Source organism: Lepidochelys olivacea (assembly GCF_965140295.1).
Source record: "Lepidochelys olivacea isolate rLepOli2 genome assembly, chromosome: 1".
Lineage (NCBI taxonomy): Eukaryota > Metazoa > Chordata > Testudines > Cheloniidae > Lepidochelys > Lepidochelys olivacea.
The window spans coordinates 22291837-22315502 of record NC_140411.1 but is presented as its reverse complement, the minus strand read 5'-3'; the positions used below and the strand labels follow the sequence as shown (position 1 = coordinate 22315502).

Genomic DNA, 23666 nt, shown 5'->3' with positions numbered 1-23666 from the left:
TAAAGAAGCCATATTTCATACCCTAATTGCCAGGAGGACATTAGCCCTTTATCTAGAGAGGACCAAACCATTTAAAAGATCTCCTAGGCTATTTGAATCTTTTGTAGACAGAAACAAGTGTTCAGCTGTTTCAAAACAGAGGTTATCAAAGTGGATCTCCAGATATATTAGGAACTGTTACAACTGAACTCTTGTTCAACCCCCTTCCAGGGTGATAGCACATTCCAAAAAATCAGTATCTACTTCTATAGCCTCACTGAAAGATGTACCAATTGCAGACATCTTGAGAGTAGCAACTTGGTCCTCTGTTCATAAGTTTTCCAGTCATTATGCATTGGTGCCTGTGGCTAGATCAGATGCTGCTGTAGGCAATGCAATTCTCTTTTCTGCTTTGGACTCTGTTCCAAACCTCCCGCTCCCTTAGGGGGATACTACTTGGGAGTTACCTGAAGTGAAGCACCCACAGGGACACATTTCAAAGAAGGAGCAGTTACTCACCTTGTGCAGTAACTGGAGTTCTTCAAGATGTGTCCCGCTCAGGGTGCTCCACTGTCCTCCTTCCACTTTACTTCAGTCTGCCTTGCAGAACTTTGATGGAGACGGAACTGAGGGCAGTTCACCCACACAGCCCCATATAGTCTTGGTGCAGGGCACAAGGATGTGTGGAGGGCACGTGCAGACCCAACAGGCACCACTACCAAAATACTTTGATCAAAGGTGCAGAATGCAGGAGCACCTGAAGTGGAGCACCCACAGGGAAATACACCTCAAAGAACCCCAATTAATACACAAAGTGAGTAACCTCTCCTTAACATAAATGGCAGTTCTGTCCACACTGAGAGCAAAAGGTTTGGGTAGCAGCCGAGTTAGTCGGTATCTGCAAAAAGAACAGGAGTACCTGTGGCACCTTAGAGACTAACAAATTTATTAGACCATAAGCTTTCGTGGGCTACAGCCCACTTCATTGGAAGCACAGAATGAAACATATAGTAAGAAGATATATATGCTGTGGTAAACCCAGGACAAACAGCTACAAAAGGAGGGTAGTAATTAGTCCCAGGGGATTAAAAGGCCCCACCCTATCCACTGAGGAGAGAGAACCATGGGGCAATAAAGTTCAGCTGGAAAAGGGGTTGCTAGGGAACCAATTAGGTGCAGCTGATTCCAACTACTTGGGACCTTTTTGAACCTTCCCCTGGGTGGTAGGAGGGGGAGAGTGAGGGAGTGAGAGGAGCAGGGAAGTTGCCAGTAGGCTGTTTGCAGCAAGACACTAGACCTTCCCAGTAGGGAGGCTGCACTCGCTCCCCAGAAGGGAAGGAAAACAAGCACAAGGGACTGACTAAGGAGAGGAGTAGCAGGACCCTGTGCCACCTATAAGGATTCGCCTTGCCCCAAACCTGAGTCTCCAAAGCTAAAAAGGACTGAGCCTACTGAGGCGAACAAGGTATTTTGCCACACATGGTGTGAGAAGTGGGATGTGGTGAGTGAGTAAGGCTCTGTGGCAAGCCATCTCAGGGCAGGGTGAATCACACACAAAAAAAAATGGAGGATGTAGTGAAGGCATTGGTACAGGCCACTGCTGCCCAACAAGAGGCTACCAGGGTGCAGATGCTTGCCCAGCAAGAGTCAGTACGCGTCCAACAGGAGACAAACCAAACCATATCTCCTTGCCTTCGAGAGGATGGCACTGCGGGAGGCCTGGCCCCAAGACCAGTGGGCAGGTATCCTGGCTCCATTTCTGTGTGGGGAGCCCCAGAAGGCCTATTTCGACATAACCACAGAGACAGCTATGGATTACTCTCAGCTGAAGGTGGAATTCCTGGGAAGGTCAGGTGTGATGTCAGCCATACGGGCCCAGCACTTCCATGAGTGGAAATTCTGGGACAGCAAACCACCGAGGTCCCAGCTATTTGATTTAATCCAACTTGCCCGGAAGTGGCTCCGACCTGAGATCCATGGGCCGGAGAAGATGGTGGAAATCCTCGTGTTGGACAGGTACATGAGGAGGTTGCTGCCGGACATACGGGGGTGGGTCCGCCAAAACGATCCCTCCTCCTATGATGAACTAGTTGCCCTCATAGAGAGACACCTAGCAGCCCAAGAACTTTCACGGATCCACCGGGGAAGGAAGGCGCCAGAATCGGAGACAAGTCTCTGCGCCAAAGCCCCGGTTTGCCCTAGCACCAGGCCAGACTATGGAGGGGAGGAAGGAAGCTGAAGAGCAGCCAGAGGTCCCGGGGAGACTTGAGGACGGGGGGGGGGGAGAGGCTCAGGGGATAAAGCCCAGTAGCCTGAAAAATCGGGGGCTGCCCGAGCAGGGTACCGATGTTATGCATGTGGCAAATTGGGGCATATCGCTGCCCAATGCCCAAATCTAGAAGAGCCCATGCAATGTGAACTGGGAGATAAAGGGGGACCATGTGATCTAATAAGTCTAGTAGGGGTTGCGATGGTCCCTCATAGATACGCTGGACCCGTTAAGATGAATGGTATAGAGACCACCGCGTTAGTAGACTCGGGAAGTGCAATCATGCTGGTCTCGGGAAAGCTGGTCGGGCAGGACCAACTATCCTGGGCCAAATGCTCAGGAATATCCTGTGTGCATGGGGATGTCAGTTATTACCCGACCATCCCTGTAAAAACAGAAGTTCTTGGAAACCCCACTAAGGTGACTGTGGGAGTAGTTCTGAAACTCCCCTACCCAGTCCTTATCGGACGAGACTTCCCGGGGTTTGATAGCCTGCTCCCTGGGGAGAAGGTGGAAGAAAATAATGAACCCGGGACCCCGGTGGTGGCCCAGATAGATAACCTTCCCTCCCCCCCGGCCTTCCATGAATTTGGCCAGGATTTGTTCTCCCCGCCGGGAAAGCCCCGGAAGACTCGGAGGGAATGGAGGGCGGATAAAAGGAGGGGAACGAGGATCTTGACCCAGTACCAGAAATCTACGCTTGTAGGGGAAAGAGGTGGCTCAACGGACAGCGGGGCGGGGCAGGAGATCAACAACCCAATAGCCGGCCTTATTCCCCGGGGGTTTTCCCCGAGGGGGAGACAGAGGTAGATCCCCCTGAGTTTGGACAAATGGGGACCTCACTCGGGAATTTTGGTCAGGATCAGGCCAATGAGCCAATACACAGCAATATTTGTAAAGAAGTAGTTGAGGTAAACGGGGTCCCCGTGGAGGGATGAGTCAAGGGCCATATTATGTGATTAAGGGTGATCTGCTATACAGAGTAGTCCAGGTCCCAAGAGCAAGTCGTAGAACAACTCTTGGTCCCGCAGAAACATAAGAGGGGTGTGATGGATCTAGCTCACAGCCATCTGTTTGGGGGCCATCTAGGGGTAGATAAGACCCTTGATCGGATTCTGCAGAGGTTTTTTTGGCCCGGCATTTATGCGGCTGTCCAGCGATATTGTACCTCCTGTCCAGAATGTCAGTTACATGGGCCCAGACCACACCTAAGGGCCCCTTTGGTACCTCTACCAATTATTGAAATCCCATTCGAGCGAATAGCTATGGATCTAGTAGGGCCACTGGAGAAGTCAGCCCAGGGTCATCAGTACATTCTGGTAGTACTAGATTATGCCACCCAATATCCCGAGGCCTTACCCCCACGGAACACCATGTCCAAGACCATAGCCAAAGAATTAGTCCAGATTTTTTCCAGAGTAGGGATACCTAAAGAGATCCTGACGGACCAAGGGACCCCCTTTTTGTGTCTAAGTTAATGAAGGACCTATGTACAATGCTCCATATACGGACCCTCAGGACATCAGTCTATCATCCCCAGACTGATGGTCTTGTTGAATGCTTCAATAGAACATTGAAGAACATGCTACGGAAAGTGGCTAGTCGCGATGGGAAAGACTGGACACCCTGCTGCCTTACTTGCTGTTTGCTGTACGGGAGGTTTGTTAGGGGGCTTATTCCTTCACCCACTCACTTCCCTGGTCCTTCTCGCATGAACAGAGAGCAACAATACCCGAAGTCCGAAGGTGCAAACAATTCGATGTTTATTGGGGTGAACTTCCAGCAAGCTTAAATACAAGTTCCTTTTTTCCTTATTTTCGAATCCCAACTTACTTCCTGTTTGCCCCTAATTTATATAGTAATATTCTTAGCTATACCTTAACCAATCATTCTACTAAAATTTAACTAACCAATCCTAACATGGATTAGCTAACCAATTATATCCCACCACCTTAATTAGTTTACACCCAGCAAAATTAATTATGCAGCAGACAGAAGCAATCACAGAACCAGACAGAGACCATGCCAATAAACAATAGCAAAGTGGGAACTATAATGACAAAACAATACAGAAGTGAGGATTTCACAACTACATCTGTAAAGACATAAGAGTTTCCCAGCTGTGTCTATTGATAAGTGAGTTCTTACCAGACAGAAAACTATCAACCTCAATTTCCTTTTACAGCTTCTAGGCACTTCCCTTTCTCTGGAGGTGATAGGCACTATAAGGACAGGATTAAATCCCTAACAGCCCAATAGCACCTTATTTCAATGTGACTAGTTTGGAATGTGAGGATGTGACCATTCACTTCCCAGCTTATGGCTGCCTCTGTCGCTTAGCCAAAGGCCTTAGCCTAAGAACAGGGCCTCAGACTGTCACAGTAAGAGAAGGCCCTTACACTGGCAGACAGTGATTTTGATTCTTTCTTTTATACCTCTAACTAGCCAAGTGATAGGAATACACCTAAATTCTTAGAGTATAGGCCTTTACAGACAGGCCTGAATATCTATATCCTAACAAGGTTCCCCAAGCTTCCACTGGATTCTCCCCATTCGAGCTGTTATATGGTCGCCAACCCAGGGGCATATTGGACATGGCCAAAGAGGGCTGGGAAGAACAGCCGAACACGGAGAAACATCGTTGAACATGTATTGCAAATGAAAGACAGGATAGCCCAAGCTGCCCCTCTTGTGCGCAAACACCTGGAGAATCATAGAATCATAGAATATCAGGGTTGGAAAGGACCTCAGGAGGTCATTTAGTTCAACGCCCTGCTCAAAGCAGGACCAATCCCCAATTAAATCATCCAAGCCAGGGCTTTGTCAAGCCTGACCTTAAAAACTTCTAAGGAAGGAGATTCTACCACCTCCCTAGGTAACGCATTCCAGTGTTTCACCACCCTCCGAGTGAAAAAGTTTTTCCTAATATCCAACCTAAACCTCGCGCACTGCAACTTGAGACCATTACTCCTTGTCCTGAGAATAGTCTAGAACCATCCTCTTTGGAACCACCTCTCAGGTAGTTGAAAGCAGCTATCAAATCCCTCCTCATTCTTCTCTTCTGCAGACTAAACAAACCCAGTTCCCTCAGCCTCTCCTCATAAGTCATGTGTTCCAGACCCCTAATCATCTCTGTTGCCCTTCGCTGGACTCTCTCCAATTTTTCCACATCCTTCTTGTAGTGTGGGGCCCAAAACTGGACACAGTACTCCAGATGAGGCCTCACCAATGTCGAATAGAGGGGAATGATCATGTCCCTCGATCTGCTGGCTATGCCCCTACTTATACATCCCAAAATGCCATTGGCCTTCTTGGCAACAAGGGCACACTGCTGACTCATATCCAGCTTCTCGTCCACTGTCACCCCTAGGTCCTTTTCCGCAGAACTGCTGCCTAGCCATTCTGTCTCTAGTCTGTAGCAGTGCATTGGATTCTTCCATCCTAAGTGCAGGACCCTGCACTTATCCTTGTTGAACCTCATCAGATTTGTTTTGGCCCAATCCTCCAATTTGTCTGGGTCCCTCTGTATCCTATCCCTACCTGCCACCGTATCTACCACTCCTCCTAGTTTAGTATCATCTGCAAATTTGCTGAGAGTGCAATCCACACCATCCTCCAGATCATTTATGAAGATATTGATCAAAACCGGCCCCAGGACTGACCCTTGGGGCACTCCACTTGATACCGGCTGCCATCTAGACATGGAGCCATTGATCACTACCCATTGAGCCCGACAATCTAGCCAACTTTCTACCCATCTTGTAGTGCATCCATCCAGCCCATTCTTCTTTAACTGGCTGACAAGAATACTGTGGGAAACCGTGTCAAAAGCTTTGCTAAAGTCAAGAAACAATACATCCACTGCTTTCCCTTCATCCACAGAACCAGTAATCTCATCATAGAAAGCACTTAGATTAGTCAGGCATGACCTTCCCTTGGTGAATCCATGCTGACTGTTCCTGATCACTTTCCTCTCATGTAAGTGCTTCAGGATTGATTCCTTGAGGACCTGCTCCATGATTTTTCCGGGGATTGAGGTGAGGCTGACTGGCCTGTAGTTCCCAGGATCCTCCTTCTTCCCTTTTTTAAAGATGGGCACTACATGAGCCTTTTTCCAGTCGTCTGGGACTTCCCCTGATCGCCATGAGTTTTCGAAGATAAGATTGAGAAGGCCCAAGGGGCCCAACGGACATACTACAATCGCCAAGCAATGACGTGGAAGTTCCAGGTGGGAGACCGGGTAATGATGCTCATACCCACAGCAGAGAGCAAGCTCTTGGCCAGGTGGCAGGGGCCATATGAGATTAATAGAAGCCATAGGAGAAGTCGACTATAAGGTCCGACAGCTGGGTCGCTGGAAGCTGGAACAGATCTACCATATAAACCTGCTGAAACCACGGCAGGATAGAGAAGCACATGTGGTTGCACTAGGGGCATCATCCCCTAAAAGCAACCAACCCGACCAAGTGGGAATATCCCTGGAGTTGACTCCAGAGCAATGATCTGAAGTGATCAGCCTGATTAAATGCAACCAGGATGTGTTCTCAGAAAAGCCAGGCAGGACTACTGAGGTTCACCATCACATCCTCACAGAGCCTGGAGTGAAGGTGAACGTCAAGCCATACCGATTCCTGGAGGCCAAAAGAGAGGAGATCAGGACAGAGGTCAGGAAAATGCTGGCCTTTAGGAGTCATTGAAGAATCTCAGAGCCAATGGTCAAGTCCAGTGGTTTTAGTGCCTAAGCCGGATGGCAGCGTGAGGTTCTGCAATGACTTCCGAAAGCTGAATGAGGTGTCCCAGTTTGATGTGTACCCTATACCCCGGATAGATGAGCTAATTGACAGATTGGGAAAAGCACGGTTTATGTCTACCCTTGACCTGACCAAAGGCTGTTGGCAGATCCCCCTGGCCAAGGCCGACAAAGAGAAGACGGCCTTTGCAACTCCAGAGGGACTATATCAGTACACTGTCCTCCCATTTGGATTGCATGGGGCGCCCGCTACTTTCCAAAGGCTCATGGAAAAACTGTTGCGACCACATGGCAAGTACGCAGCAGTCTATCTCGACAACGTTATCATATATAGCCCCAACTGGGAGACACACTTGGAGAAGGTGGAGGCAGTGCTGGATACTCTGAGGAAGGCAGGGCTGATGGCAAACCCCTCCAACTGTTCGCTCGGGCTGGCTGAAGCCAAATACCTCGGGTATATAGTGGGGAGGGGCATGGGGAGGCCCCAACTCAACAAGTTAGAAGCTATACAGAAGTGGCCCCGACCACTCTGAAAAAAACAGGTCAGGGCATTCCTGGGACTAGTGGGGTACTATAGACAGTTCATTCCCTACTTTGCCACCAGGGCATGCCCATTAACGGACCTAACGAAAGCTCGGGGCCCAGACACAGTAAGATGGATGACCGCGGCTGAAGATGCTTTTTCAGATCTACAGACAGCCCTCTGCACTGACCCCATACTTGTGGCCCCAGACTCGGGGAAGGAGTTTATCCTACAAACCGACACCTCTGATGTAGGGTTGGGGGCAGTACTTTCACAAATGGTCGGGGATGACGAACACCCTGTCCTCTTCCTCAGTAGGAAGCTACTGCCTAGGGAACGGAAATACGCCGTTGTCGAAAAAGAATGCCTGGCGGTAAAATGGGCCGTAGAAAGCCTCCGCTACTATCTACTGGACAGAGGTTTATCCTTGTCACGGACCATGCCCCTCTGCAGTGGATGCACCAAAATAAAGACAAAAATGCCAGAGTGACGAGATGGTTCCTGTCGCTTCAACCCTTCCACTTCAGAGTACAACATAGGTCTGGAATCCAACATGGCAATGCGGATGGCCTGTCGAGAGTGCACTGTTTGCCGACCCAAGTAGCCCAGCCCCATAGTGTTGGGCGGGGGGGAGGAGGGGAGGAATATGTGGTAAACCCAGGACAAACAACTACAAAAGGGGGGTAGTAATTAGTCCCAGGGGATTAAAAGGCCCCTCCCTATCCACTGAGGAGAGAGAACCATGGGGCAATAAAGTTCAGCTGGAAAAGGGGTTGCTAGGGAACCAATTAGGTGCAGCTGACTCCAACTACTTGGGACCTTTTTAAACCCTCCCCTGGGTGGTACGAGGGGGAGAGTGAGGGAGTGAGAGGAGCAGGGAAGTTGCCAGTAGGCTGTTTGCAGCAAGACACCAGACCTTCCCAGTAGGGAGGCTGCACTTGCTCCCCAGAAGGAAAGGAAAACAAGCACAAGGGACTGACTGAGGAGAGGAGTAGCAGGACCCTGTGCCACCTATAATGATTTGCCTTGCCCCAAACCTGAGTCTCCAAAGCTAAAAAGGACTGAGCCTACTGAGGCGAACAAGGTATTTTGCCACAATACATACAGAGAAGGTGGAAGTTGCCATACAAACTGTAAGAGGCTAATTAATTAAGATGAGCTATTACCAGCAGGAGAAAAAAAACTTTTGCAGTGATAATCAAGATGGCCCATTTAGACAGCTGACAAGAAGGTGTGAGGATACTTAACATGTGGAAATAGATTCCACATGTGTAAGACTGAGCCACTCCCAGTCTCTGTTCAAACCCAAGTTAATGGTATCTAGTTTGCATATTAATTCAAGCTCAGCAGTTTCTCGTTGGAGTCTGTTTTTGAAGCTTTTCTGTTGCAAAATTGCAACCCTTAAATCTTTTACTGAGTAGCCAGAGAGGTTGAAGCGTTCTCCTACCGGTTTTTGAATGTTATGATTCCTGATGTCAGATTTGTGTCCATTTATTCTTTTGCATAGAGATTGTCCGGTTTGGCCAATGTACATGGCAGAGGGGCATTGCTGGCACATGATGGCATATATCACATTGGTAGATGTGCAGGTGAACGAGCCACTGATGGCGGGGCTAATGTGATTAGGTCCCATGATGGTGTCACTTGAATAAATATGTGGACAGAGTTGGCATCAGGCTTTGTTGCAAGGATAGGTTTCTGGGTTAGTGTTTTTGGTGTGTGGTCGCTGGAGAGTATTTGCTTCAGGTTGGGGGGCTGTATGTAAGCGAGGACTGGTCTGTCTCCTAAGATCTGTGAGAGTGAGGGATCATTTTTCAGGATAGGTTGTAAATCTTTGATGAAAATGTATCTCATAATGTTTGGTTTTTGCTTTCCTCATGTAGTTTATTTATTCAGTAGTATAAAAATTGTGTTGTATTTGTGTTAATCACGATCAAGTGTACATCCATCTTGTATGTTTTGCTAATACTTTTGAATAAATCACAGCACATACTTAAACTCATTTTATGAAAATGCTTCATAAGTCTTTGTTTTCAATCTGCCTCTCTATTTTTTTTTATTCTGGAAGAACAGTTAAACTTCCTTGACTTTATTTTACAGAGTGGCACATTGCAAACCAGTTCTAAAAAGCCATCTTATTGTATGTTCCCTTACCTGCATCCTACAACAGATGACAGTCTGTCTCCCTGTCATAGGATTGGAGAAGAGAGGTCTACAACGTTAAATTAACAGTGACTGATTAACCCTTGTGAAATAGTACTAGGGGCTAGGGAAGCTAACAAATGCTTACCTGTGTTAGAAGAACCATTCAGTGTAGGTGTAAGTAGTCTCCTTAATTCTCCTAATATTACTTTTTTCTTCATATTATAAGTGTCACAGGAAAGATGTTGGATCAGGAGATAAGATAAGAGGATGTCTGTCACGGGAAATGGTTCATAATATAAAAAGTTTGAGAGCTACTGGTCTAGAAGAAGACGACATCAGGACAGGGGTAATCAGTTATTTTTTGTCAAGATCCAAATTTCTTGGTCAAGTTATAATCAAGGTCCAGACTCCAGAGAAAATAATAAAAAAATAATAACAATAATGATAAAAATAAATAAAAAGATTTTGGGGACTGTTCAAAAGCACCTGGTGGTTCAGATTTGGCCTGTGATCCACCTGTTGAGTACCCCTGCATTACGATGTCCTCATGTGCTTGTTTATCTGCACAGTGACATATTTTAATGTATCTAGTTTGCATTATAGACCCCTAATTTATCCTAAGTTTAATGTTCTGTTTTTAACCCTTAATTTTTATTTACTTGGGATATGTTGGTGTAAATATAAGTCTAGACTGGCACATTCAGAACCCTGACCCATTAGTATGACTTTTCTTCTAAGTTCTTGCACTAGTCCTTTCAAAGCAAATATCATGCAGCTAGGGCCGAGTTATGCAATTGTAATGTTATTAATGTTCAAAAATGACAAGTCTGAATGATACCATGGGATCTAGATAACCAGTTCAACCTAGGTTCCTGTAACTACAAGGCTCTACCATTCAATGGTGGTTATGATAGTCTCAGGTCAGTTAATAGAGGACATCACAGTGAATTAACTGATGTCCTGATTTATGCTCAGTAGGGTGGACAAGAATTGAAGGGGCAAGGAAACAGAACTCCCCTTCTGCCCGTAAAACTTGTGTCTCCAAGTCAGGATTATTAGTGGAATATTGTGGGCCTACTCAGTGTCACTGTTTGTGTTAAACCTGTAAATAAAGGACTTAATATTCCAGTGCTGTGAACTGAGCATTTTTAATAGTGTTACATTTATTTGAAAATGTTCATTAAAGCAAATTCCAGTTTTCTGCTATGCTGCCAGTCCAGTGAGACTTAGGAGACTTTGTCAGAGTGAAGAATACTAACATTTTAAATTGCTTGGTTTACAAGATGGGACTCATTTCTATAGGGCTGTATGGGAGTGACTGTGTTCGTTCACATATCTGGTGATGAGTGTAATTTATGTGTTTAGGTAGATGGACTTGCACTGAATGTTTATCTTCTCTGTGCTTTACTGTAATGGTTTGCTACTGTCGAGTAACATAGCATTCACCACACCTCTCCTCCTTGTCTGCATGGCATGATGTTTGACCCAAAAAAAGAAGTGATGGTCACCTACTTCTATGATTTCAGTGTAATTAGATTATTACAATGTATTCACAAGACTTGTGTATGTTTGTTTCTTTTGCATGTTACATTTAAACTTATCTCTGGCTGGAAGGTCAGGCATAAAGTTATTTCTGGAAATAAATCATTAATGCTATACATATATATTCCAGTCAGGTGTCCCGAAACAGTAGCACTCCTGCTTCATCTATTACTTGAAGTGAAGATGAGAATTTACAAGTTCTCAGTTGTTTTATTCAGTCACCAACTTGATCATGACTATGTTGTTGTTTTAAGTCACAGGGAACTCTGGTTCCGTGTCACCTTTCTCTTCCAGAAGCACAATCCCTTCATAATCAGTATTACACACTGTATGAATTGGATATTTGTGCTTTTTTAGAATATATTGCCCTGCAAAAAAAATCAGTTTTGAAGGAATGGAAGGCTGTATGATGATCTAAAATGACACCAAAATATCAGATGTGCTATCTCTGGATTATTACTATTTCAGACAGTACAGTAATTAATGTAGTAGGTGAATTAAAATACCCACCCAGAAAACTTTTTGTGAAACATATAGAGCATAAAAACCCTTTGTTTCCTTAAGAACGTTTCCAAAGAGATAGAACAGGGATTCTCGAACTGGGGATCGTCACAAGGTTATTACATGGGGGGGTCGCAAGCTGTCAGCCTCCACCTGACACTTTAACCCTGCATGATCTCCAGCGTTTATAATAGTGTTAAATAGAAAAAAAGGGGTTTTAATTTATAAGGGGGGGTCGCACTCATAGGTTTGCTGTGTGAAAGGAGTCGCCAGTACAAAAGTTTGAGAAACACTGGGATAGACTAAATGTTTGATAATTTTCATAACTGCCAAATTTGCTGTTTAAGTATTTTATCTCCTTCCATTTTAAATTACCATTGTAAATTTTTCATTGGGCTAAACTTGGCATAAGAGTACTCAACTCAAATGCGGATTTGTTTAGAAAGTAATTTTTCATATTGAGTAAACCAAATATTTGTAATAAGAAAATAGCAATCCCCTGAAAACCAAGGGGAAAGTGGAATTCTGTTCTGTGTAAATTGCCAAGATTTTGCGAGTGATATAACTATGATGTAGAGAGCTCTGCAAATGGGATTTTATAACAGAGCATACACTGCTATCCTGAGATTCTGGTACCTATGCAAAATAATGGCAAAAGAATCATGCTGTAAGTGCTTCATGGTTTTACAAGAAGAACTGGAAACTTCATTAGCAAGTTTTTGAGTCTGCAGCGTTTGTTGATGACTTCAAGAGGTTTCTTTAAAAAGTTTCACTATTCAGTTTTAGGGCTTCCATACTTTACTCTGTATAGGTCAGGTATTAATGTTTCATACAGTGGGTCTGCTGGCAGAACCTGGGATAAAAGCACTGAGCAGTTTGTTGTATTCTCAGAGTCTGGGTTTAGTATACAAGCCTCCTGCAATCACCATTCTGTCAGCAGGCCAATAGCTGACTAGTGGAGCCCACAAAGTGGAGCAGGGAGAAGAGCCAAGGCACGCGTGGATGCACTGAATCCGTGCATTTTCTGAGAGTCCTTTGCTGGCAAGCTCCAGTGGAACCTTGACTGGCAGATGTTCCATAGGAGCAGCGGAAGTGTTGCCTTCCCCCAAGTGTGAATGCTTCCACTAGGACAGCTGTCCCTCTGGGCAACCTTCATACCCTGTGCCTACATGGTTGTAGCATGTACATAGTAAAATTCATCACTGTTCTGAGACTTCGTAGTTGCAGGATCAGGCTCTTGATGACATACTAGCTTCAAAGGATGTTGTCATTAATTTAGTGGTTTTGACAGTTCAAGCCACACTGTTATTGAGTCTGAATACAGTACACATAGGTCATCACAATAACTGTATACCTTGCTTAACAGCACATTATGATGTGTGTGTCTGTATGTGTCAAAGGTGACCTGTGTTGACACATGTTGACCATAGTTCCATCTGGAAGCTCTCACCTTCTGAAGTCCATGGGTGTGGTGTTTTCAGTCAAAAATTGTGATTCATCTGTAAATTTAAGGAAAAGAAGATAAGTATATTTTGCTGAATAATAGACTTGGGCCCACATACTTTCTTCTACCATAGTGGGTATGGATGCAACACTTTACTGATGGGGGACAGAAATTTGTGTGTGTGTGTGTTGTTTTTTGATATGTATAAAGAACAGATCCATTGGGAAAATACATCAGTGAGCTTCAGAAGGTAGGACGTGGCCCTTTCAGTCAGAGCCACAGAAAATGAGACAGTTTTATGGTACAAGTATATTACCTTCATCCTTCTATACAACAGTCTTGTATGCAATGACACTGTTTAATCAAGTTCTAATTTCTGACTTAACAGCACATTGTACTGTCCAAAAGTTCTGCTGAAAATTTGATAGGTTTTTGTTGCATGCTTTTACATTCGGATCGTTGCATAATCTGTATGTTCTTGCACATTACTACACATCTAATTTTTTACTCTTGTCTCTGTACCACCAGGCCTCCTGAACCTGTTTACAGCACTGTGAACAAACTGTGTGATAAAGCACCTTCTCCTAGGCACTATTCCCCTGTCGAGTGTGACAAAAGCTTCCTTCTTACAGCTCCCTATCCCCACTACCACATAGGCCTGCTCCCTGACTCTGAGATCACAAGGTACTGCATGTGTTTCTACCTCACTTCCTTTACTGGATTGCATGAGCATCACTAAAGTTGTTTTGTCATCTCCACCTCGCTGTAAAGCTCCCCCTTCTAAGTCTTGCACTTGTCTTTAACCTGGCTTTCACCTCTGCAACATCGTACTGTGGGAGATATATGCTACCTCAATATAATGTTGGTAGTCAAGAGCTGAGGGGGTATACAGGCAGTGTTTGTATCTCTAGGAATGATGCTTTCAGTGTTTCACATGTTATGTATCATATGCTATAGCCTAACCTAGCGTTTTTTTACTTCAGAGCTGAAAAGTGACCAAGACTTCACCGTAAGTTGTAGGAGTTAGGGTTGATGCCATACATTTATTTCCGCTCTGTTTGTGATTTGAGAGGTAACAAAGACTAATTACCCCTCCAAGCCAAATTCTGACTCAGTATCTGAAATGTTGTATTCCCTCAGGTGGCTATGTTATGACAGGAGAGTTTGCCAAACTCAAAATATTGAGAATGAACATAATCAAAAAGTTGAATACAAATTGTGTTTAATGTTGCCTGGAACTTATGATAGATATTTAATCAGGGAAAATGTATTCAGGCCAAAGTCCTCTTTATAAGTACTCTTCAAAACTGTATCCACGGATAACTTAGTTACTATAAGCAAACAAAGCAGTGGTTTTGGAGAAAAAAAGAGATTTAGGCTTAAATTTTCAAAAGTAACTGATGATTTCTGGATGCCTTAGTTTTTGGGTGTGCAATTTGAGACATCTTAAAGGAGCCTGATCCTCAGAAAGTGCTTGAGCATCCATCCTCTGAAAATCAAGGTCTCTTCAAGGTGTCACAAATTGGGCAGTCAAATATTGAGACACCCAAAATCACAAGTCCCTTATGTAGGTCTTAATCATTGGGTCAAAGAGATTTTTAGAAGTCTGTGTTGCAAATGTGAAATAACAGAACTTGTCTAGTACTTGGCCTAAAAGTTACTAACCTTAAATCCACTTGTAACAAAGGGCAGTGTTTGTCTCAAGGAGATTAAGTATGTGTTTTCTATGGTGTCTAAAGGGTGAACACGATGCTTTCAGCACAGGGTCTTTCTAACAAAGTCTCTTGTAAATCAAACCATGTGAAAGTGGGTTGTTTTTTTTCTGAATTTAAGTGTTAATCTGGTCAGTCAATGAGTAGGGATGTTCTCCATAAAACCAATTTATAGAAAATTTTGCTACTGTGTAATAAACTATTAGTTTAGAAAGTATGTGTGCAGTACTATACGTAGTAATATGCTATAGGTATTAATACAGAATGAACTCTGGAATCCTAGGTATTCCCAGGGTCCATATTACCTTCAAATAGATCCTCCCCTCCTTCAAATCTCTCTTCAATCCCTACTGTTGCTACAAGAAATCAGCCAATCAAACATGGTTTGGTTGGGTATCTGCTGGCAATAGCTGGTTTTACTTTTAACATAAAAAGGGCAAACACACATGCATACAGTGAGATGCTTGGAATGATCAGGGAACTGCACATCGTGCAATAGCCAGCCTATGTACCAGTCTTATCTGATCTTCATTATTCTAATACTCTCTCCCCACTTCTCATTTTTCACACTCATTTGTTGCATCCTGCCTCCGTTTAGATTGAGCTCTTCAGGTCGTCATTTCCTGTGAGAAGAAAAGGAGTACTTGTGGCACCTTAGAGACTAACCAATTTATTTGAGCATGAGCTTTCGTGAGCTACAGCTCACTTCATCGGATGCATACCGTGGAAACTGCAGCAGACTTTATATACACACAGAGAATATGAAACAATACCTCCTCCCACCCCACTGTCCTGCTGGTAATAGCTTATCTAAAGTGATCATCAGGTTGGGCCATTTCCAGCACAAATCCAGGTTTTCTCACCCTCCACCCCCCACACAAATTCACTCTCCTGCTGGTGATAGCCCATCCAAAGTGACAACTCTTTACACAATGTGCATGATAATCAAGTTGGGCCATTTCCTGCACAAATCCAGGTTCTCTCACCCCTCACCCCCCTCCCAAAAACCACACACAAACTCACTATCCTGCTGGCAATAGCTCATCCAAAGTGACCATTCTCCCTACAATGTGCATGATAATCAAGGTGGGCCATTTCCAGCACAAATCCAGGTTTTCTCACACACCCCCCCTCACCCCCATACACACACAAACTCACTCTCCTGCTGGCAATAGCTCATCCAAAGTGACCATTCTCCCTACAATGTGCATGATAATCAAGGTGGGCCATTTCCAGCACAAATCCAGGTTTTCTCACACACACCCCCACCCCCATACACACACAAACTCACTCTCCTGCTGGTAATAGCTCATCCAAACTGACCACTCTCCAAGTTTAAATCCAAGTTAAACCAGAACATCGGGGGGGGGGGTAGGAAAAAACAAGAGGAAATAGGCTACCTTGCATAATGACTTAGCCACTCCCAGTCTCTATTTAAGCCTAAATTAATAGTATCCAATTTGCAAATGAATTCCAATTCAGCAGTTTCTCGCTGGAGTCTGGATTTGAAGTTTTTTTGTTTTAAGATAGTGACCTTCATGTCTGTGATTGCGTGACCAGAGAGATTGAAGTGTTCTCCGACTGGTTTATGAATGTTATAATTCTTGACATCTGATTTGTGTCCATTTATTCTTTTACGTAGAGACTGTCCAGTTTGACCAATGTACATGGCAGAGGGGCATTGCTGGCACATGATGGCATATATCACATTGGTGGATGTGCAGGTGAATGAGCCTCTGATAGTGTGGCTGATGTTATTAGGCCCTGTGATGGTGTCCCCTGAATAGATATGTGGGCACAATTGGCAACGGGCTTTGTTGCAAGGATAAGTTCCTGGGTTAGTGGTTCTGTTGTGTGGTATGTGGTTGTTGGTGAGTATTTGCTTCAGGTTGCGGGGCTGTCTGTAGGCAAGGAACACCACCCTATACCGGAAACCTACTGATCGCTATTCCTACCTGCATGCCTCCAGCTTTCACCCTGACCACACCACACGATCCATCGTCTACAGCCAAGCTCTGCGATACAACCGCATTTGCTCCAACCCCTCAGACAGAGACAAACACCTACAAGATCTCTGTCAAGCTTTCTTACAACTACAATACCCACCTGCAGAAGTAAAGAAACAGATTGATAGAGCCAGAAGAGTTCCCAGAAGCTACCTACTACAGGACAGGCCTAACAAAGAAAATAACAGAACGCCACTAGCCGTCACCTTCAGCCCCCAACTAAAACCCCTCCAACGTATTATTAAGGATCTACAACCTATCCTAAAGGATGACCCAACACTCTCACAAATCTTGGGAGACAGGCCAGTCCTTGCCTACAGACAGCCCTGCAACCTGAAACCGAGAAACTGCTGAATTGGAATTCATTTGCAAATTGGATACTATTAATTTAGGCTTAAATAGAGACTGGGAGTGGCTAAGTCATTATGCAAGGTAGCCTATTTCCTCTTGTTTTTTCCTACCCCCCCCCCCAGATGTTCTGGTTTAACTTGGATTTAAACTTGGAGAGTGGTCAGTTTGGATGAGCTATTACCAGCAGGAGAGTGAGTTTGTGTGTGTATGGGGGTGGGGGTGTGTGTGAGAAAACCTGGATTTGTGCTGGAAATGGCCCACCTTGATTATCATGCACACTGTAGGGAGAATGGTCACTTTGGATGAGCTATTGCCAGCAGGAGAGTGAGTTTGTGTGTGTATGGGGGTGGGGGGGGGGTGTGAGAAAACCTGGATTTGTGCTGGAAATGGCCCACCTTGATTATCATGCACATTGTAGGGAGAATGGTCACTTTGGATGAGCTATTGCCAGCAGGATAGTGAGTTTGTGTGTGGTTTTTGGGAGGGGGGTGAGGGGGTGAGAGAACCTGGATTTGTGCAGGAAATGGCCCAACTTGATTATCATGCACATTGTGTAAAGAGTTGTCACTTTGGATGGGCTATCACCAGCAGGAGAGTGAATTTGTGTGGGGGGTGGAGGGTGAGAAAACCTGGATTTTTGCTGGAAATGGCCCAACCTGATGATCACTTCAGATAAGCTATTACCAGCAGGACAGTGGGGTGGGAGGAGGTATTGTTTCATATTCTCTGTGTGTATATAAAGTCTGCTGTAGTTTCCACGGTATGCATCCTTTTCTTTTTGCGAATACAGACTAACACGGCTGTTACTCTGATTTCCTGTGAGTTTGTGTAGCACCTTTAGGTGCTACTGCAATACAAATACCGGAGTTATTTAGCTTGTAAGCTGTTTGGGGCAGGGACCATCTTTTTGTTCTGTGTTTGTACAGTGCCTAGCATGATGGAGTCCTGGTCTGTTACTGGGGCTTTTAGGCATTGTAACAATACAAAAATAAATACTAAAATGAAGAGTTGGGAATAAACCTGTTTAAGATTCCATCTCAATAACAGAGTACACGTGAGAAGAGTAAGGATGATCTTTTTATTAAAGCGTGGAGCTGGGATTCTGATTACCTACTTTCAGTTCTGAATTAGCTACATATTTCATGTGTCACGTAAGTACAGATTTTTAAATGTATTTAGGTGTTGCTCCACTCAGCATTGGGAAGCCTACGTGATTTAGCAGCCTACAGGCTTGTCTACACAGGGGCACTGTGACAGGGTTCAACTAACCGCTGTGGAGCTTCCTGCTGGCTGTCCCGGGGGTTAACTCTGCTAACCAGTGCACCTTCTTCTGGTGGTGTCTTGCTGCCGTCACTTGTGCCCCAGGACCCACATAACCCACAGGACAACCTCTGGGTGTGCCACATTCTGTGCTCCCCCCTTCCGGGGGAACTGCAGTCTGTTGTCCAGCCACTTCCTTCAGTGGAGCTGGAGCCAATTGTATGACCACTTCCACAGCAGCTGGGGTTGGGGACCGGGGACCTGGGCCCACCCACTACTCCAGGTCCCAGCCAGGGGACCCTATAGATGGCTGCCACTTGCTGCGTCCCTTCCAACTTCTCAGTCTACTTCCTTGGGCCACTTCCGCACGTCTCTGTCTTATCTCAGGGCCTCAGTGTGTAGGCCCTATCAGCCAGCCAGAAGCTCGCTCTCACTCCCCTGATCCTGCCCAGCACTGCTCTGTCCCAGGTGCTATCTCTCCTTCTCCTTCAAAGCAGCCAGTCCTCCATTCTTGAGCACCAGGGAGCAACTGAAGCGGCTCTGCCCTGCAGCCCTTTTTATATGGGTCTGCCAAGCCTTTATTGGCTGCTCCTCGCAGCCCCTCTCCTATTGGCTGCTTTTTGCACAGCCTTCCTAGGGCTCCATTAACCCTTTATAGGCCAGTGTGTGGTGGACGCCCCATCACAGACCCTCAGAAAAATTAATCTGAATTAACTAAAATTGTGAATTCAAAGTGGAATTTTCTTGCAAGCAGTGTCTGTTGGTCCGTGCATATGCCCCATAACTCTCCACATGTGCTGAACCATCGACATAAAGGGCAGTGCAGGCTGACGCCTCCCCAATTCCTTCTTACTGCCACATGGTATGAGTCAGAATCTTCAGTGTCCTCAGCTCCTTTTTTACTGCATCATTGCTGTAAATATCTTTGAAATAGTTTTGGTTTAGTATTATTGTAGCATAGTGTTCTAAGATTGTTGTTTTGCCCTTTCCCCCCCATCCTGGTGAATTCCCCCATCCCCCAGAAAGGCTGGGATTATGCCCAGGGTTCCAAGATTCAAAAACTGTTTGCTGCTTTTCTGTGAGTGGTGAACATCAGTGCTGCCTCTGCTGCCCAGATGAGGCTCACATCTCAGCCAAGTGCAGCATCTGCCACTCCTTTCCCCCCAGAACTCATGACGGTTGGGAACTGAGACTTAAGAAACGCCTGATAGAGAAGGCCAATGATCCCAGTCAGATCTGGGCCGGGGACTGCCCCCCTATATATCAGCTGCATCAAGCAAGCAAGCAGTTGCCCTCCAAACACGAGCTCAGGATCAGAGGCTAAGATTGCTCAGCCTAAAGAGAGGGCTTCCCATGAGATTAAGGGAGAGTCTCTTAGGCACATGATTTTAACAGTTATACCAAGATTTTAGATTTTAAGGGCAAATTCCCAGAAGAGGATAGAGCCACTTCCAGGCCATCATTGACAAGGGCAGATTGGTGGCCAGAATTTCCTTCCAGGCCCTGGTGGATGCTGCACACCCAGGAGTCCAGAGGAATGTCTACAGCCATTGTTATGAGGCGAAATTCTTGTTACAATCCTCAGGTTTCCCTAATGAGTTGCAGAGTACTAGCCAGGATCTGGCCTTTGATATGATCAGTCTGATCCACGAGACGACAGAAAAATCTCTACACTCCCTCAAAGGTTTGAGGACAACTTTTTGCTCTCTGGACATCTTCCCCCGCCCCCTGCCTCCAAGACAAAACATCACAAACAGAGGTAGAGAGTGAGACCATCTCCTCAGCCCTTTTATTATCAACATAATCAGTAATGATCATGTGAAAGACAGAGGATTTATAGGTCCAGGAACACAGCCCCGGCAACATCCACTACCACATCTCAGTCTAATCTTCAGCCAAAGAGTTTCCTTTTGGAGGCTGCCTTACTCAACTTGCCTGCAACTGAAGGGCCCTAACTAGCAACAAATGGGTACTGGAAGTTATTCACGGAAGCTATCTGGTCAAGTTTCTCGATTTATGTTGACTAAACATACTCATCCAAAAGCTAAAATTCCAAATAATCTCTTCGGCATCAATAATTTCCTCCTTAGAAGAGGGCATGTGGTTCGCAGCTCTCAACATGAAAAATGCATACTTTCATGTAGACACCTCCCACAGGTGGTTCCGTGGGTTCCTCTTTGGTTAAGACCAGTGATACTCAGACTTCAGTAGATCAGGAGCCAAATTAGCAATCAACATTACCCAAAAGAGCTACAGTAGTGTGAATTCATTGTTTCATTTACTGTAGTACTACATATTCGTATTTAAACAGTATGACATGGGAAATATTTAGTTTCATTCTACAGTTGGTTAATAACATAGTGAAAGCATCCTGATTGTGCCAGTTTTTAAAAAAGTTGGCAACCCATTAATTGGGGCCATAATCTACCTAGGTTTTTCCAATCCAGGGTTGGCAATGAAATACCAATATGCTCTGCACAACAGGGTTGGTATGGTGATATTTTGCATTCTCTGCTATGCAGTATTCCAAATGTATTGTTTCTTGCAATATGATGTCATAAATTCAAATCTACAGCAGCACTTTGTGGCTGGGTTCCTCACATGATCTAGTGAGTAAATCTGTTTGCTCTTGGCCTACAATCCAAGCAGCATGAAATACTGTTAGATAATAAACCTACGAACATATTACTGCTATACAGAAACTTAGCTCTTAATAATCAGCAGTAGAGAAAAACAGACCTTTTCATAAGGGTTAGCATGAATGTTTTAAAGATACCTGTATAAAACCTGCCACAGTTTTTCTGATTGAAAGTTAACCATTTCTCTGAAGTCACTCTTTGAGGTTTTAACTGACCAAGTGTACTATTTCTGCATTGCAACAGTTGTTGGGTATCTTTTCAAGAGACAGAAACTGGTGGGTTAAAAACTATGAAAAAATACAACTAAATTGGTATCAACCAATAGAACTGCAGCCATTATGCAATTAAACAGATATGCCAAGTGTTCCTAAACGGTCACCCATTAATGTGGTGAATAGTACAGATTAGTGTCATTTTCTTTCCAAGTTAGGTGCTTTAATGACCTAAGTACTAAGGTTTCTGAGTGATTCATGGCATTTTGGGATGTATAAGTAGGGGCATTATCAGCAGATTGAGGGACGTGATCGTTCCCCTCTAGTCGACATTGGTGAGGCCTCGTCTGGAGTACTCTGTCCAGTTTTGGGCCCCACACTACAAGAAGGATGTGGAAAAATTGGAAAACGTTCAGCGGAGGGCAACAAAAATGATTAGGGGACTGGAACACATGACTTATGAGGAGAGGCTGAGGGAACTGGGATTGTTTAGTCTGCGGAAGAGAAGAATGAGGGGGGATTTGATAGCTGCTTTCAACTACCTGAAAGGGGGTTCCAAAGAGGATGGCTCTAGACTGTTCTCAATGGTAGCAGATGACAGAACGAGGAGTAATGGTCTCAAGTTGCAGTGGGGGAGGTTTAGATTGGATATTAGGAAAAACTTTTTCACTAAGAGGGTGGTGAAACACTGGAATGCGTTACCTAGGGAGGTGGTGGAATCTCCTTCCTTAAAGGTTTTTAAGGTCAGGCTTGACAAAGCCCTGGCTGGGATGATTTAGTTGGGGATTGGTCCTGCTTTGAGCAGGGGGTTGAACTAGATGACCTCCTTAGGTCCCTTCCAACCCTGATATTCTGTGATCCTATGATTCTGTGATTCATACTCTCTTAAAGTATTTATTAGGGCTGCCAAGCGATTTAAAAAAATTAATCGCAATTAATTGCGGTTTTAATTGCACTGTTAAACAGTGCTATTAAACTCCTTTTACTGAGCTAGGTGGGTTCCCTTCAGCTGAGTGAGCTCTTGTTTGCAAGGGAGGGTGGATTTTACCTTCGGGACTCCGCATGTGGTGGGGAGGAGAGGCTGGTGCAAAGCGGCTGAGCTCGCCAGGCCCCTGTTCTCTATGGGCTACCCCCTGGAGCAAGGGGCCAGCTGGAAGGCATTGGGGTATGGAGCCAAAGAGGGTGGGGGTAGTCCCCAGAGTGAGTGGCTGGCCAGGGGCAATGGGGCATGCTGGGGAGGGGGGTGCTGTCAGTCTTGGGAGCAAGTGGCTGGCTGGAGGCAATGTGGCATGGCACAGGGGGGTCGGTCCCGGGAGCAAGTGGCTGGCTGGAAACAATGGGGTATGGCAAAGGGAGGAAGGGCTGTCAGTCCTTGGAATGGGTGGCTGACAGGAGGCAGTGGGGCAGGGGGTTGGTCCCGGGAGCAAGTGGCTAGCTGGGAACAATGTGGTATGGCATGGGAAGGAGGGGAGAGAAAGGATATTGGTTCTGGGAGCAAGTGGCTAGCCAGGGGCAATGGGGCATGGTGTGGAGGGGTCAGGATCCCTACCTCTCCACCGGAGCCGGGATGAGAACCTCTTCTTGTCTCTTCTGGCCCTCCAGTGGCGGCTTGTGTTACTGCGCCTGGCCGGACACTGTCAGGTCCCTTGGCAGGTGATGCCTGCCTCTCCATTGCAATTAACACGTTAATTGTGGTTTCAGTTAATTGCAGGCACTAATTGCGATTAGTTGACAGCCTTTGTATTCATCTTCACACCATGCCTGTGAAGTAGGGAATTGCTAGTATCCAAATTTTTACAGTTGGAGAACTCCGATACATAGAGATTAAGTGCCTTGTCCATGGTCAAACAAAAAAGTCGGTGGTGGAGCTGGTAAGTTTCAAACTTGCTTATTAAAAAGAGCTACAAATAAAACACAATTTAAGAAGAAGTCTTCCAAACTCGCATTGCAGCACAGCCTGTGCATGAGAAGAAACCTAGGCTTCCGTTACACTGTCTGCATTTTGAAGAAAAAAAAAAATCAAGACAATGTCATTGGACGGTAGAATAATTTCCAGAGGGAAGCAGCAGAAGCCTCGTTATTTATTTTGAGTCTGGATAAAGGGCTAAAACACAAGAATTTAGCAAGATTAAAATCGGAACGGTCCTTTATATGGATAACCAGAACATCCAGAGCCGTTATAATTAGTGCTAAGAAAAAATTTGGAAGGGCTATGAAGCCTCGTGCTTCAGAACTTAATCCAATCGCTAACTGTAAGAGATCAGGATAAGACCCTAATGTCGGAGGCAGATTATTGCACATCTGTGTACTGCAGAAAATTAAAACTAGATTAG

The 23666-nt window shown here is 45.1% G+C and overlaps 1 protein-coding gene across 12 annotated transcripts in view; it reads left to right on the top strand.

Moving 5' to 3' along the window:
• Positions 1–23666, top strand: part of DLG2 (discs large MAGUK scaffold protein 2) — a gene marked incomplete at its 5' end in the record, with an annotated part of 1505837 nt that overhangs the window by 1145981 nt on the left and 336190 nt on the right. For 10 of the 12 annotated variants that reach the window (XM_084617703.1, XM_084617709.1, XM_084617707.1 and 7 more), the window contains one exon: positions 13682–13837. The exons of the other annotated variants lie outside the window; for them this stretch is intronic. In XM_084617703.1, coding sequence (XP_084473829.1) covers positions 13682–13837 — 156 coding nt within the window. The remainder of the gene's footprint in view (positions 1–13681; positions 13838–23666) is intronic. 12 annotated transcript variants of the gene reach the window in all.